The sequence below is a fragment of the Pyxicephalus adspersus genome, chromosome Z, assembly GCF_032062135.1.
Source record: "Pyxicephalus adspersus chromosome Z, UCB_Pads_2.0, whole genome shotgun sequence".
Classification (NCBI taxonomy): domain Eukaryota; kingdom Metazoa; phylum Chordata; class Amphibia; order Anura; family Pyxicephalidae; genus Pyxicephalus; species Pyxicephalus adspersus.
Genome location: NC_092871.1, coordinates 27,359,573 through 27,374,091, shown reverse-complemented (window position 1 = coordinate 27,374,091; position 14,519 = coordinate 27,359,573). Strand labels below are relative to the sequence as shown.

At 38.0% G+C, this 14,519-nt stretch overlaps 1 protein-coding gene across 1 annotated transcript; it reads right to left on the bottom strand.

Moving 5' to 3' along the window:
• Window positions 1-327: 327 nt before the first annotated feature.
• LOC140344106 (pinopsin-like) lies at window positions 328-14,309 on the bottom strand. Its single transcript, XM_072431039.1, has 4 exons — window positions 13,832-14,309; window positions 9,641-9,969; window positions 4,890-5,123; window positions 328-2,974 (listed from the first exon to the last, which is right to left on the bottom strand). Exons 1-4 carry the CDS (start codon window positions 14,175-14,177, stop codon window positions 2,762-2,764), a joined length of 1,122 nt encoding a protein of 373 aa, XP_072287140.1. The 5' UTR covers window positions 14,178-14,309; the 3' UTR covers window positions 328-2,761.
• Between the last annotated feature and the right edge of the window lie 210 nt (window positions 14,310-14,519).

The following is a 14,519-nucleotide window of genomic DNA, read 5'->3' as shown; positions in this document are numbered from 1 at the left end:
ACCTACACATTGGGACTGATTTAATAAAGCTCTCCAAGGCTGGAGGGAATACACTTTCATCAGTGAACCTGGGTGATCCAGCAAACCTGGAGTTGATCTGGTCCAGGATTTAAAACATTTGCTAGGAAATAGCAAATTATTCTGAACAAATCCTTTCCAGGTTTGCTGGATCACCCAGATTCACTGATGAATGTGTATCCTCTCCAGCCTTGGAGAACTTTATTAAATCAGGCCCATTCACTTTAAAATATTTTAATAAAGCTCAATAGAAAATCATATAAAGCCATACAGATCAGAATGGTTGGGGTTTTAACTGTAATTTGAAATTCCACTATTCAGCTCTATAAATACAAAATTTTCATCAAATCAGTTAAGTTTGGTAAACATATGAAAAAAGAATACAGCCCCGCTTTCTGGCTGGGAACAATAAATATAAACTATACATATTTAATAAAAGAACAACAAAAAGTGACAAAGGAGAACTGGTAACAAAGATAAGTGAAAAATAAAGGATGCAAGGTTAACATATGGGTAGTTCACAGCAAGTTTTAGGTGTTAACACAGGAGAGAGGGTTATTCTGATTTCAAGAAACGGGTAAGATAGGGGGTTACCTGCATACTAATGGACAGCATGTCTGCAGAATATGCGAACCATGAATGGGAATAGAGATGAGCAGGGTGACTGCATTTGGTCACTGGCCACAGAAACTGGCAATCTTTGGACTTCTCTAGGCTTCTGTAGGGTCATCACAGAAACAACTGCAGAGTTTGTCTTGGTCATTAAACAGTTACAAGAGGCTGCAGAAAGAGCTCACCCCCCTAGGATCACCCACAACCTCAGCTGTGTTTAGCAAAAGATTTCTTCTGTAACTCAAGCAGTCAACTGCCCCCCTCCCCCCTTCAAGCCTCCATCCTGCACAGGAGCGTGCAGGGAAGCCCAGTATCTAGGAGTCGTCCCTATGTCAGATATCCTTAACCCGGGGACTACCTGTATTGTCTGTTTTGTATTACTGAGTTAAATTTTCTGCTTTAAAGCTGATTTCAGATCACTAATGAAATTATTCAAATTAATCCTCTTTAAACAAAAATGATAGAAATTTTCCATGTGTGCACCAAACCCAGTTATTTCTTTATAAAGATTGCAGTGACATGAAAACTGTGCTGCGTGTAGCTTGAACAACTCACTGAAGTTGGTGGATCGTTAAAACAACTACAAGCAACTTTGTAGAATGTTGATCAAAAATTGATCATGCAATGGTTTAACCATTGTACGTACTGAAATCAAAATCACTTTTCTTGTTACATTCAAAATTTTGAATAGATATATTAGTAAAATCGTAACTGAGATCATTATGGAACAAGTGGATTAACAATGAATTATAATATTAATTGAAACTAAAACAGAAAAAAATTTGCATGGTGTATCCTTACATGCACACATAGATTATTCTGAATACTTGGTTTAGGAGAGCAATGAAAATTCCAAACATATTTTAATACAGACTTGAGTTAGCCTTTAAATAATGGATACAACTGGCTGCTTCGTTGAAAAATGCTATACAGTATATGCATCATTCATTTGCAAATTAGAGACCACAATGTATGTTTGCAGCTGTGAGCAGACAACGGGGAAAACAGGTCTTCTAAAAAAGGTTCAGTGCAGAATGGAAGTTCATATAGTAACTAACTCCTCAACTTCAGAAGCTCCAAGTTTGGATAATATCTGTAGTGCCTCCTGCTGGTGGGATTTAGTAGTGTAAATTAATCAGTCAGTTAGAGCACCATTTTTATCTCACTCCTGGCATGCAATCATTTTTTTTATTCCACAATCAGGGAGGCAGGAGAGAGTTTCTTCCTGGGTATTAAAGGATAACAATGTGTGCAATGCAGCTCCTCTGTTATTGTTCCTGCAGCTTGAAATAAAAGTGAATGGTATGGAACAGCCACCTTGACATAATTACACGAAACAGAGAACAGTCTTCCAGTAATTTGCATACTGCTGCTGTAATGGAGTATGCTTTATACAATGAATAGATTTCGGATGTTAGGAAACTGTCTGCATACTTAATTTGCATTCTGCAAAACAGCCTCAAAACTACTTTTACTGTTAATCACAGTCAGAGATAATGAGAAAGTGGAACCATGGGGTATGAAACCAAAATATACAGAAAAAGGGTCCTAATTCCATTTTCTTTGTTTACACATTGCAGAGACAAGGTCAAATAAATAGGACATGCACAAAAAGTACAGATATCCTTTAAATCCCTTTAGTACCTTACATTTACAGATTAATGCATGTCAATAAAAGGCTTATTTTCTGTTTAAGCTTGGCCTTTTCATAAGATCAATTCCAACTTGAATGTTTAAAAAGAACATTTTACATATCTAAGCAACCTGCATTGTAGAGATGAACATCTAAAACATTGAGGGGATTGTAAGCTTGTCATAGCTGACACATCTGTCCTTCTCAGTAAAAAAATAACAGTGACATCAGCTTTCCCTTGGTCTGAATACAAAGAAAACACTCCAAAGCAATGTGGGGGCAATTACAGGATTGTGTTCATGTACATTGGACTCCTACAATAGTACTCTCTAAAATGATAATGGTACCACTCTGATGTGTCAGGTAAAGGCACCCAAACTCCAGGTCCTTTCAAACGGTCACTTTTCTGAACTCTGATAAAACCCTCCACATTTTTCTCATTTTTGTTTCACAAATCACTGCAGTAAATATTCAGTTGGTGGTTTGAAATAGAAAAAATCACCTATAATCTATGTAGTTCACTACAAGAGTCAATTTCTGGTGCTTTGTGACAGACGATGCTGTGTCCTTCCTTGGCTGGTGAAACCTGCTCTGAATGCTTTTCCCATTGTCCTTAATCTGAAGCTCTTTGCTTTGCCGGGAATTATTAGTGGCTTCGCTGTCATGTGGTTCTGATTCACATTTTAGAAGGGTTACAAAACATCTGTAAAACTGGAATGAAAAAAACATTTCAAAATTATGAACTGTGTTATCAGCATGAGACCTAAATTAACTTAAAGAGACACAGATTGGTGCCCTTTTCAATTACCCCAGCTTAAAGTGCACCTATACCCAGACTTCACGTACATATTCTTAACAAGGAGTAAAGGAGCTGTAAAACAAGACATCATTGACCTGTCAAGCTGCATGCATTGTGGAGTGGAGTAGTTCAGCTCAGAGCGAGATGTTTTAAAGAACTTTGATTTTTTAGAATTTGTAAATACAGGTAGTCCCTGGGTTAAGGACATCCGACATACGGACAATTCCTAGATACAAACGGGCTTCCCTGCTCACTGTGTGCAGAACGGAGGCTTGAAGGGGGGAGGGGGACGGTTTGTATAACTTGCAGAAGAAATCTTTTACGAAACACAGCTGAGACTGAGCTCTTCTATCAAAACACAGCTTGCTCCACAGGTTAATGAATGTCTAGGCTCCTTAAAGTATTTTTTTCTTTTTCTTTGTTTGTGATTATCTCACAGTGAGGATTTTATACAGTAACTGACACCACATAATATTATGTTGAGACAAACATCTGTCCTAATTGCATTTATTAAAATAATGTACCTGTTCCGACTTACATACAAATTCAACTTAAGAACAAACCTACAATCCCTATCTTGTATGTAACCCGGAGACTACCTGTACTTTAATGTCAATAGTTTTGTCACATATGGACCCAACTAAACGTTTAGTCTTAATCAGCTAAATATATATCAGGTGCAACAAATCTGCTCTCCTGCCAGCCTATTGCAGAGAAGGACCTTAGCTTTTTGTGTAGAAGCAGTGGTCTCTCTGATGAAGCCTGGCATAGACCCCCGCTGACTAAGAACTAGCAAACATATCTAGCTCTGACTCAGCAGGGGGCGTGTTGGAGCTCTACTGTTGGGTCACTGCTCCTTCACAGGGGTCCTATAATGCAATAGATTTTCTTTTTTTTTTTAGATTTTCTGCCCAAAAAATATGTTAGAAATCATGTTGGGTGTAAATCTAATGTGTGTAAAGATATCCCCCAACTTTTCTCTGGCTCTGCCATTTCCTTTCCTTCGCCATGTTGTTCTTGCACCTCCCTTTCCAGCACTATTTTCTTTCCCCACTGTCATACTTTCAGGTGATTGTTGTTCTATTCCTTTACAGGTAGTCCCTAAATAGAGGACATCCTACATATGGACTACTCCTAGATACGAACAGGGCTTCCCTGCTTGTTTGTGTGCAGGAAAGAGGCTTGATGGGGAGAGGGGCAGGTTGCATGACTTGCAGAAAAAATCTTTTGCTATTCTGCAAGCTCTTGTAACTCTTTAATGATCAACACAAACTCTGCACTTGTTTCTTTTTGCAAAGCACAGCTTGCTCCAGAAGTTAATGAATGTCTCCAGGTTTTTTTTCTTTGTTTGTGATTAGCACACAGTGAGGATTTTAATCTATGACTATGCAGCCTAATAAAAGGTTGAAACAAACATATGTAATAGTTTTTTTAAATATTGTACCTGTTGCAACTTACATACAAATTCAACTTAAGAACAAACCCACAGTCTCTATCTCGTATGTAACTCGGGGACTACCTGTATTTCCTTTCTTCTTTCATTTATTTATTCACAACTTCGCACTTAATTTTAGGTTCACATTTAACTAGTTTTTACTAAAACAGTAAGCAGGGAAAAATCTCCCTTTGGGATCTTTTCTGGTGACAACTGCTTAGTATGTTTCTGGAAGTATGTGGAAGTATGTGGAAATCTCCTTGATAGGGACACACCAATAATAAAAGAGATGACAAATTAATTTAACTATTTTTTACTGTACTTTGTGCTGCACCATAGCTAACTCCACTGCTTTACCTTAATAGTGTGAAATGTGCTAGATAAAATCATACCTGTTTATTCATAAATATATAAATTAGAGGATTGACACAGGTACTGCTCTTGGCCAAAATGGATGGTACGATGCCGACTGTTGGGGAGATGATTCCAGGTTTTCCAAAAGTTGTAATCAAAGACACTAATCCATAGGGCATCCAGCAAAAGAGATAGCAAGTAATCATGCAGAGCACCATAAACAGCAAGTGGTGTTCCCTCTTCTGAGCTGTGCTCAGGTTAATCCGGCCCATCTGTGAAAAACATTACAACATTACAGCTGGTAATCCATCCTCCTAACCTGCTCTAAATATTCAATAATGTTTCATTCAAACTAGAGTGTCCATTTATGAAGCAGTGGATTTGGCTTTCACATTTTCTGTTAGTAAATCAATCACTGTAAATTAAATCACATAAACTTGTAAGATTTGGCAAAGAGAATGTGTGTATAATGTCCGTTTCACTTCTTAAAGTTTCTGTTTTTAGCAGGATAGACGTTAAGATAGAGCAGTTGATGCCATGCATTTTCTCTTTGTATTTTACTATTTACCTATCATTAATAACAATAGGATACATGGATAATCATTTGTATTATTATTAATTTTTTTATTATTAATAAACAGGATTTATATAGCGCCAACGTATTACGCAGCACTGTACATTAAATATGGGTTGCAAATGACAGACGAATACAGAGAGTGACAAAGAAGGAGGGGAAGACCCTCCCCTGAAGAGCTTACAATCTAGTAGGTGGAGGAAGTAACACACAATAGGGGGGGAGATATGTAGTGGTGGGATGTAGTGACGGTTGAAGACAAAAGAAGATGGGTAGACAAATTTGAAAAAATGGGTTTTGAGTGCTCTTTTAAAGGACCAGGAAGACCATTCCAGAGAGTTGAAGCAGCTCTAGAAAAGTCTTGGAGCCATGCGTGTGATGAGGTTATGAGTGTGGAAGTCAGTATTAGGTCATCAGAGGAGGGGAGAGAGCGACTGGGCTTCTCATGGCTTCTTTACTCTCTGTCTCATTTTTTCATTGAGTATAGGCTATATACACCTACATTCCCTGCTGGTCCTTTATTTTTTTGAAGGCCCTTTTAACTAAAAAAGGACTGGGTCTAAGTACCACTAGCCATTGTGTTTTCTCTTGTACCTGGTTACAGCTCATCTTCCAGCGCTGGGGCTTGGTTTTTGCATGCACATTCAAGATTTACACATTGTCATGTATATGAACATTTGTGTATACATATGTCAGCACTGCCATCGGCATCAAACAGCTGCCCAATGTCACCTGTAGACTTGACCCAAATCGACCTCCTGCTTTTAGGGCTGGCCCAGCATTTCTTTTTTTACCTTGCTTCCCTCATGCTCATTGTGGCCATATTTGATCCCGGCTTGCCTACCTGTTACTCATGTACTAACCTGTGCCCACTAGTTTGGTACCGATTTGCCTGCTTGCAGCTTAATGCAACCTGCACATATCCACCCTGTGTGCCTACTATGTGGGTTTAGTACTTTAAGCCTCTCACAGTGATGTAAACATACCGGAATTATTTGCCATCCATGCTAAAGCCATGTACAGGTGAGGGAGCTTTACATTCTAGGAAAGCAAAAAATCTGTCTAGTCCTTAAGTCTTCTGGTTAAGACCATCTTAAGCCTAGAATCAACTATCACAGCCTTTAGACTCATAAGCTTCTATATTTATTCTTTCAAGCTTACAAGCTTTCAAGACCGCATTAAAACATCTGGATGTCTTTGACAGCTGTGACCAACCATTTCTGCACCTCATTTTCTTCCTCCCTTTGAGCTACCCAGATAAGAGGTGCCTGCCATCATCTACACTTGATCACTTGATTCAATACTTCAAACCAATTTGCTAATTTTAAAGCTAAATTTGAAGCAAAAATTGGGCGATTGGAGACAAAGAAAAAGCAAATTTATAAAATATATTTTCTTTAGTTCCTTTTTTGACATCCTTTTTTTGACATGACTATGGACTTTGTACAGCACTGCGTAATATGACTGCGCTATATAAATACTGTGTAATAATAATGTGTAATAATATTAGTTTTGCGTCCGTAGCAATGGCTAAAATGTATAATGGTCAGTTTCGCATCTGGACGAAATGGTTTATACCAATGTGTTCTCAACAAGAAGCCTTTGTTTCTAAATCTACATATTCTTTATTGGCTGGCTTGGTACCAATGCATTGGTGTGGTGGCTATATTTAAAAAGGAATCAAAACCTTTACCAAAAAGCCACCACCCTGTAAGTTTACCTTTTATAGTCAGGAAGATACTTGAGAGTCAATATGGATTCATCAAAGACCAAAGAAAAGGGACCTAAACTCGAAATTTTTACTTTACATTAAAAGGTATTTTTTTTACACCCTTTTTTTTACCATGGCAATCAAGACAGAATTGTGCGCAAAGCCTCCCGGGATACCTACGTCACTCATCCTGGGAGGCTCTTGGCTGCTCCTTCGGCACTTGCACCGAAGGAGCAGCCGATCTCACGCACGTGCAATGAGATCGGCAATCTTTTTCCCCATCTACGTCACCCGATCTTGCCCCTGCTCAGTGCGAGATCAGGTGACATAGGAAGAAGAGAGAAGAAGATGTCGGTGCCTGTCGCTTCCTCTGCGCCGGACTGAAGACAGAAATCGGGACGATGCGGGACCCAAACATAGAAACCTCCCGATGGATCGGCGGCATTAAAGGTGAGTGTGTTTTTTTTATTTTGGGTTTATTTTCACTTTAAACAAATCTAAATGTAATGACATGCATTTGGGAACTCAGTAATATGATATGGTAGATTTTAGACTTAATACCAGCATGCAATGCCAGACTGCAGTTTCTAAAGCAAGCAAAAGACTTAAATATTCTTCTATTCAAAAAAATTTAAACTTCTGAGAGAAAGACATAATTGATGTTGATTAACATCACTTTTTTGTAAAGAAACCTGAGCCGCGATGTACTGAGAGATTTTCCATGTAGAGAATGAATGAAATTATGTTTTTTTATGATAACTTCCTTTGATAGCTGGACGTACAGGATGTATCATGTGGTTGACCCTTCAGTATTTTTGCACCAGTGACGAATGCCGTAATGAAATAGTAAATGATAAAGATGAAGCTGATTGCTCTTCTTTTATGATTGTTATTTAAAGAAAAGAAATCAAACTTTCCATTCTATGTATTTTTAAACTCATCTTTTGGAAAATTTACATTTTTCCAGATGTAAATGGGAAAGATATGTATATAACAAAATAAATGTGTCATGGTTTCTTTTCCTTTTTTTCCTGAGTTTGCAAATTTGTATGCCCAATGGACATGTCCAAGTGTTTACGTGCTGTTCGCATGGCCAATATGAATGTTAGAAATAAACATTTCAGGATCATTAACACACTTGACTGCATTTTGCTTGCTGTGACACAGGTGCTGTATCTAAAATTCATTCAAATGAAAATAATTTTTACAACGAAGGTACTTTTAATTAACAGATATTAACTCAAAATGGTCCCAAAGCCAGACTGTTGGATATTTTTTCTGCCCTGCTTACATAAATCTATTTGTATTGTCCTATTATCACATACAGTATACAGATAAAAACTTCTTTTGGAAAGACAATGATTGTGTTACTCCTACCAGAACAATGTCCATGGACATAAGATACTAAGCTTTTATTTGACAGCCCAACGCCAACCAAATTCCTACATTTATTTAAAACAGATTGGGGAAAAGAAACTTCTATTAACTTTTTAATGATGTTCATGTCCCCATGTAGAAGCATTCCCCATACTACCTGTCCTTTTATTAAAAGAGATTTATTATTAAAGAGAAATCTCTTTATTATTAACACAGCAATAAAAACTTTTTCTCTCTAGTAGAACTCAATATTTTTATTGTAGTCTGTGTCCCATTTAAGGCGATTTTCCTTCAATTCCTGTTCATTATTAAACAGGATTTATATAGCGCCAACATATTATGCAGCGCTGTACATTAAAGCGTACCTAAACTCAGAATTTTCACTTACCTACGTCAGGCATCCCGGGAGGCTCTTGGATGCTCCTTTTGTGCATACCTGAGCATCTGGGGCATGCGCAGAAGGAGCCTTTTTGCTCAAGGAGAAAAATTTACCGATCTCACGCATGAGCAGTTTTTTTCTTTCATCCTATATCACCCAATCTCGCGCCTTGGTCAGGTGACGTAGGATGAAGAACCCGGAAGAGAAAACGAAGATGGCAGAGCCTGGAGCACCAGCTCCGGGACAGATGCCTGAGACGACGCGGGACCCGATGCCGGACACCCTCGGAGTGATCGGACTGCCCTGCGGGATTGAAGGTAAGTGTGTTTTTGTTTTGTTTTTTTATTTTTAAGTATAGTTCCTCTTTAAATAGGGCTGTAAAATGGCTGGAGCTATGTTCAGGCAAAGGCACTGGTTGGTTGGCTCTGCCTGAATGCCACCTTTTCACTGTGCTGATGTATCCCATAAGCCCTTCGAGCAGTAAAATGCTGAAAAAAGGCTTTAGTCAGGAAAAGTCTTCAAGTTCCCTCTCTTACTAGACAGTATTGTTGTTATCTTAAGAAGGGAAATACAACAGGGGAATACAGAAACTTAGGAAGTTTCAGCCGGAAGGCTCCAGAAGTTGCAGAGCTTCCAAGCGGTAGCTCAGCTCCCAGGGTTTAATATGCCATCTTATTTCATATAATACATGTTATTCATTTGCCATAGACTGGTGTCACTATAGGCAGAAAAATGGAATTGAACTTACCCCTCGAATGACTTTGACAATATGTCCATAGCTAAATATCATAAGGAGCAGAGGCAATACCAGACAGAACAGGAAGAGGCACACAATATATGATACATTGTTTTGTGATTTTGAGTGCCATACCACTGAACACGTAGTTCCAGAACTTTCCAGACCATAGCTGCTCCAGCCAAAAAGAGGTGGCGTTGTCCATAACAGAGAGTAGAGCCAAGATCCAATGATACATAACCAGGCCTTTCTGTAGTTGGAGGCATCAACCTTTTGGCATTTCAGCACTGTTAGGTATCGCTCGTAGGATAACATAGACAGAGAAACCAGGGACACGATACCTGCAATACAGATAATGTGGTTAGAAGTGTTGAAAAGTTTTAGTTTTTCTCAAACTTTTTTTTATATATGTTACTTATAGATATTTGTAATAATATAATAATACTAGCATCAACGCCATATACAATGTTCTCTAAATATGCTGTGCATATCTACACAAAAAGCTTCTGGGTCCACAATTGTGTGTTTTAGCTCTAGCTGTTTTAAAAAAGTAACATATGCAGTTTACATGTCCACAGTGTGACAACAATAATAAATGATTTCAGTGCAGAAGGAACAGGGTCAACTTGCCACATTAAGTCTAAAAAGGGCAACAAAAGGTTGATTTAACACCATATTCGAATAGTCAAGATCTACCCAACCTTGCCCTGGATTACCACCCCTTGCACCACTTAATATTGGTCTTAATTCAGAATCCTCAATTCAGAACACTGCCTCCACTAGTGTTCTATGGCCAACACTCACATGGAACTTTCCCCTGTAACCCCAACCAAGCTAAATTGGTAAAACATGTTTGATTGAGACTTCAATCAATTAATCAACATTGCCCTAGTTTGTTGCCTGACTGTTCAATCAAATGTAGCATTTAACCTATTACAAACATCTAACAATGTGTGACTATTGATTATCCATGCCCTCCTAAACCATGCCAAACATAATTTACCTGCAACACTCCATTAGGTCTCCAACCTTGCCCCAGGACTTTTACAACCCTATTAAGTTCCCTGTCTTGTTTTTGTAGTTACAGCCTTAAGCCCCTTTTTTACCCACAGTGGAATACTCCATGGCTAGCCACATCCAGATTTGTAACAAACTGCTGCTGTGCATCCTGTGCAAACTATTTTTATTAATTTGTAGCACTAATAGTAGAAGTATTAAGTACTTTTATTAATTTTTTCCCAATAGTTCCATTTTTTAACATGAAACACTGCAGAAAATTTAGGAATGCACTACAAGGATCTATAAAATGGTAATAAATACATTGAGAATTAAAAGCCAGGGCCTTCATTAGAAGAATTCTACAAGATATGTTGGTGAATCCGTAGAGGTTTTTCACCTTCAAGTAACAAGATAAAGTTATCTTCTGATTGACTGTGCCTAATAGCTTGGTTTATCTCCTACCCTTTAGGTTACTAAAAAGCAATTTATATGTTTTTCTGAAAAAAAAATAGGTCTGAAGTGTTCACTGATGAGCTGGCAACAGAAAGAAATGAAAGATCATTAAAGTTGGATCAATAGATTGATGTACATCCATTGGGATGTCTAGGATAAGCACAGCAATTACACGCAGTAATCCAGTTTGATAAACATAAGTTGGATAGGTTGGTGTTCTGTACAAAATGCTTGCTCTTGGTAAAGTTGTGTTGGTTAAGTGAGATATTGTTGAAAATGAAATATCTTTCTATTACAGTGGATTTTACTGAAGGTGTTATGTTTATAATAACCACTAGAGGGTACCAAGATCCCTAAGTAGCAGATTGATTTGTTCAAGCATAATAGATTTGGTAATTAACTCCAAAATAATCATTATTTATAAATTAATCACAAGATCAATATACCTGGATCTTGTATGTTTGTCCTGTGCTCTATTCAGGTGAGTAGAGGCTAAAACTGCCACTAAAATGTTTTTTTTATCTATTCATCATAATTTATCAGATTGTCCCTAATAAGGACTAATGTTACCTGCAAGCAATTAAATAAATATTATGAAAGCTTAAATCCTATTGGTTGTGGACTTTTTTTCATTCCATACATAATTGGCTATATTTACTCCTAATTTTTATTCCTATGTGCAGAAACACAGGGCAACCAATCAAGCCCAATCTTTAACAGGTCTGAATTTAAATTGGTAGCTACCAATTGCTGCACTTTAAGGATAGATGTAGTTATAAAAGTAAAACACACACATATATTACCTTTACTTGTAGTTAAGAAATGTTAATAATTTAAAAAATCTCATTCTAGTGCCAAGGTCCTATAGACAGCAATCAGAGCTTTGTCTAGTTTTAAGCCAAAAGTAGAACCAGTCCATTGCCCATTAGTTGCCCATTAGCCCACTGCTCAGATGATCAGATCCAGAAATGTATTGACAATAACAAAGTAAGAAAAGATAACTAGAACGTATTATCAAAATGCAGCATAAAAGGCATATATCTTGCTTCTTTCAGGGTGCACCAGCAACTACGGGGGAGGAAGATAAAAAAAAAGTCAGGCTACTTTACAACTTAGGGGCAACTTTCACTATGGTTAACCAGTGCAAAGGTTACATAACTGTCTCCCAATCTGATAATTCTGGTTATAAGCCACAACCTGATGTTTATGGGTCACTAGAAGACACCACAGCCAAAAATAAAGGTGACTTTATCCCAAAGTTATAACTTAACCCAACCACTGCAAACATCAATTTAGAACATTGGGGTTGATATACAAAAGGAATATAGGCAGTTAGCCTAGCAAAGTGAATTACCCCTTGTTAGGGATATATCATTTACCTAAGTGAGTAATGTAAAAAAATTCTTCTGACCTTAATAATCCATTCATGTGCAAGAACAAATCCTGTTTTTCAATTTCCTTGCACGTTTTCGGAAATTCTTTGCAAAGAGCAATTCACCACATTTAATAGACTAAGTAAAATATCCCTTACAAGGGAATAACTCACTTTGTAAGTGAGCAGCATAAATTGTTTTAGTAAAACAACCCCAATGTCTTCTATATTCAAACACATCTAATTATTTCTAGCAAAGGAATCCTAAGTTGTGCAATGTTTGCCCTACTTTAAGGACACTCACCACCAGAGGTGCACAGAGAGAATCAAGACTTCCAGCATATTCAGTACCCAGCATAGAAAGCAATATAGGAAGAGGCTGGAAGTAAAACTAATGGAGACTACACATGGAAACTGCTCATACACTTATTTATTTTTAAAGTTTATTCCAAAATGTTTAATAACTTGGAAGAAATAAATAGCAATATTTGGTTCAAGGGCTGGATAACTTGCTTAAAATGTGTTGTGGCCAATTCAATACATTAACTTGTTAATGTTATGTGTGGTGTGCTAAAGCCATCAGTTAATTAAGAATGAGCTGGCGCAATGCAATAAAAACATGCAACCTTTTTGTGAATTACCTGGCTAGTAAGGACATTTTTTTCAGGCTTAATGGTGCGCAGTAATTGTGGAGCAGTTTCATTACAACCCATAATTATGATATAGCCAAGGGAGTAGGAGAAAGGAACATGAGCATGAGAGTTATTGCAGCATGGTAAATAGTGGGAAGTCATTTCTTTTAAAGGTGCTATTGATCTATCCTTACAATACTACATTGTTAGAACTGTATTGTTGCAGGGAAGCCAGCCAGGAGCTTTACTACCTACAAAATAAATGGGTAGTGGTAGTAGAGATCCTCTACCACCATTTATTTTGTAGCATGTACAGCTCCTTTAAGGGGAACCTGTCATCTTTTTCTACATTTGCCCATCATCTTAGTTAGCCAACTAAGTTTAGTTACTTTGTTAGTTTGCTGACTAAGAGGATCAGCAAATGTAGAAAAAGATGACAGGTTTACCTTAAAGATGACATGCCCCCCCCCCAATACTTTTCTTTCTTTCTTTGCAAGAACAAAGTAAAGTGCAGTGGCTGTCATGCTCATCCCCAGTCCATAATGTAAATCATATAAGCAGATTTAGAGTTCTAGAATTACATATCAGTTTATCTTACACTAAAGCCAAAGCCAGCCTGGAAATGAGAATTTTCTGATATATATCAGCATCAGCAGCCTGGACAGTTTTCCATATTTTTTAAATAAGAATAATCTAAATCAGGAAAATAGTTCACTTAATCTATACAATAAAGGTGTGCTCACTCACCGAAGAGGGAGTTGCAGAATCCATACCACTTGCAGCCCTGATGCCCAATGAGCCACCCTCCAGACACACTGGCAGCAAAGCTAAATGGAGTACCAAACAGACACACCAGCAGGTCACTGATACTGATGTTCAGCAGGATCATATTAATTGGGGTTCTGACTGCTTCAAACTTGACAAAGATCAACAGCACCAAAGAGTTGTAGAGAGATCCCTGCACCAGGATGAATCCCAATAGCACTGCTACCAATGTGTGAGCTGTTCTACTCAGTCCTGGGGGGCTCCTGGTATCCCCTAGGCTGAGATTGTAAATCCCACTGTCATTCTGCATTGCTAGAACCAGCACCATCCCCACTCTTCATCTCCTGTGTGATGACAGCACTGCCAGCCATGACAAGGTCTGCACATTTTATATTGTGTGCTGAGGGATGCTGGACACAGCTAATGATGATTGCTGCTCCCCCCACCAGCAGAATATAGGGATCATGTGATTGTGGAGGGGGGAGAAGATGTGCAAGGTGTGCAGGACAGTCAGGGTCATCTGCTGGAAGATCTGCTGGAAGGGATGATGGCATGTTTGCTGCTCAGAGGATTTTCTCAGTTAATTAAATCTGGATGCTGCAGGATATTTACTAACCTGTGAAGACTGACAGCTTGCTTTTTATTTTTTAGAATTTATTGCAGAATATCA

Excerpts from the sequence above, each read along its gene's own strand:
- LOC140344106 (XM_072431039.1), bottom strand. The coding sequence starts at position 14,177 with ATGGTGCTGGTTCTAGCAATGCAGAATGACAGTGGGATTTACAATCTC. Across the intron at positions 9,970-13,831 it reads ATTCTGCAACTCCCTCTTCG|GTATCGTGTCCCTGGTTTCT; the intron begins GTGAGTGAGCAC and ends TCTGTATTGCAG. Across the intron at positions 5,124-9,640 it reads TTGTCAAAGTCATTCGAGGG|ATGGGCCGGATTAACCTGAG; the intron begins GTAAGTTCAATT and ends TGTTTTTCACAG.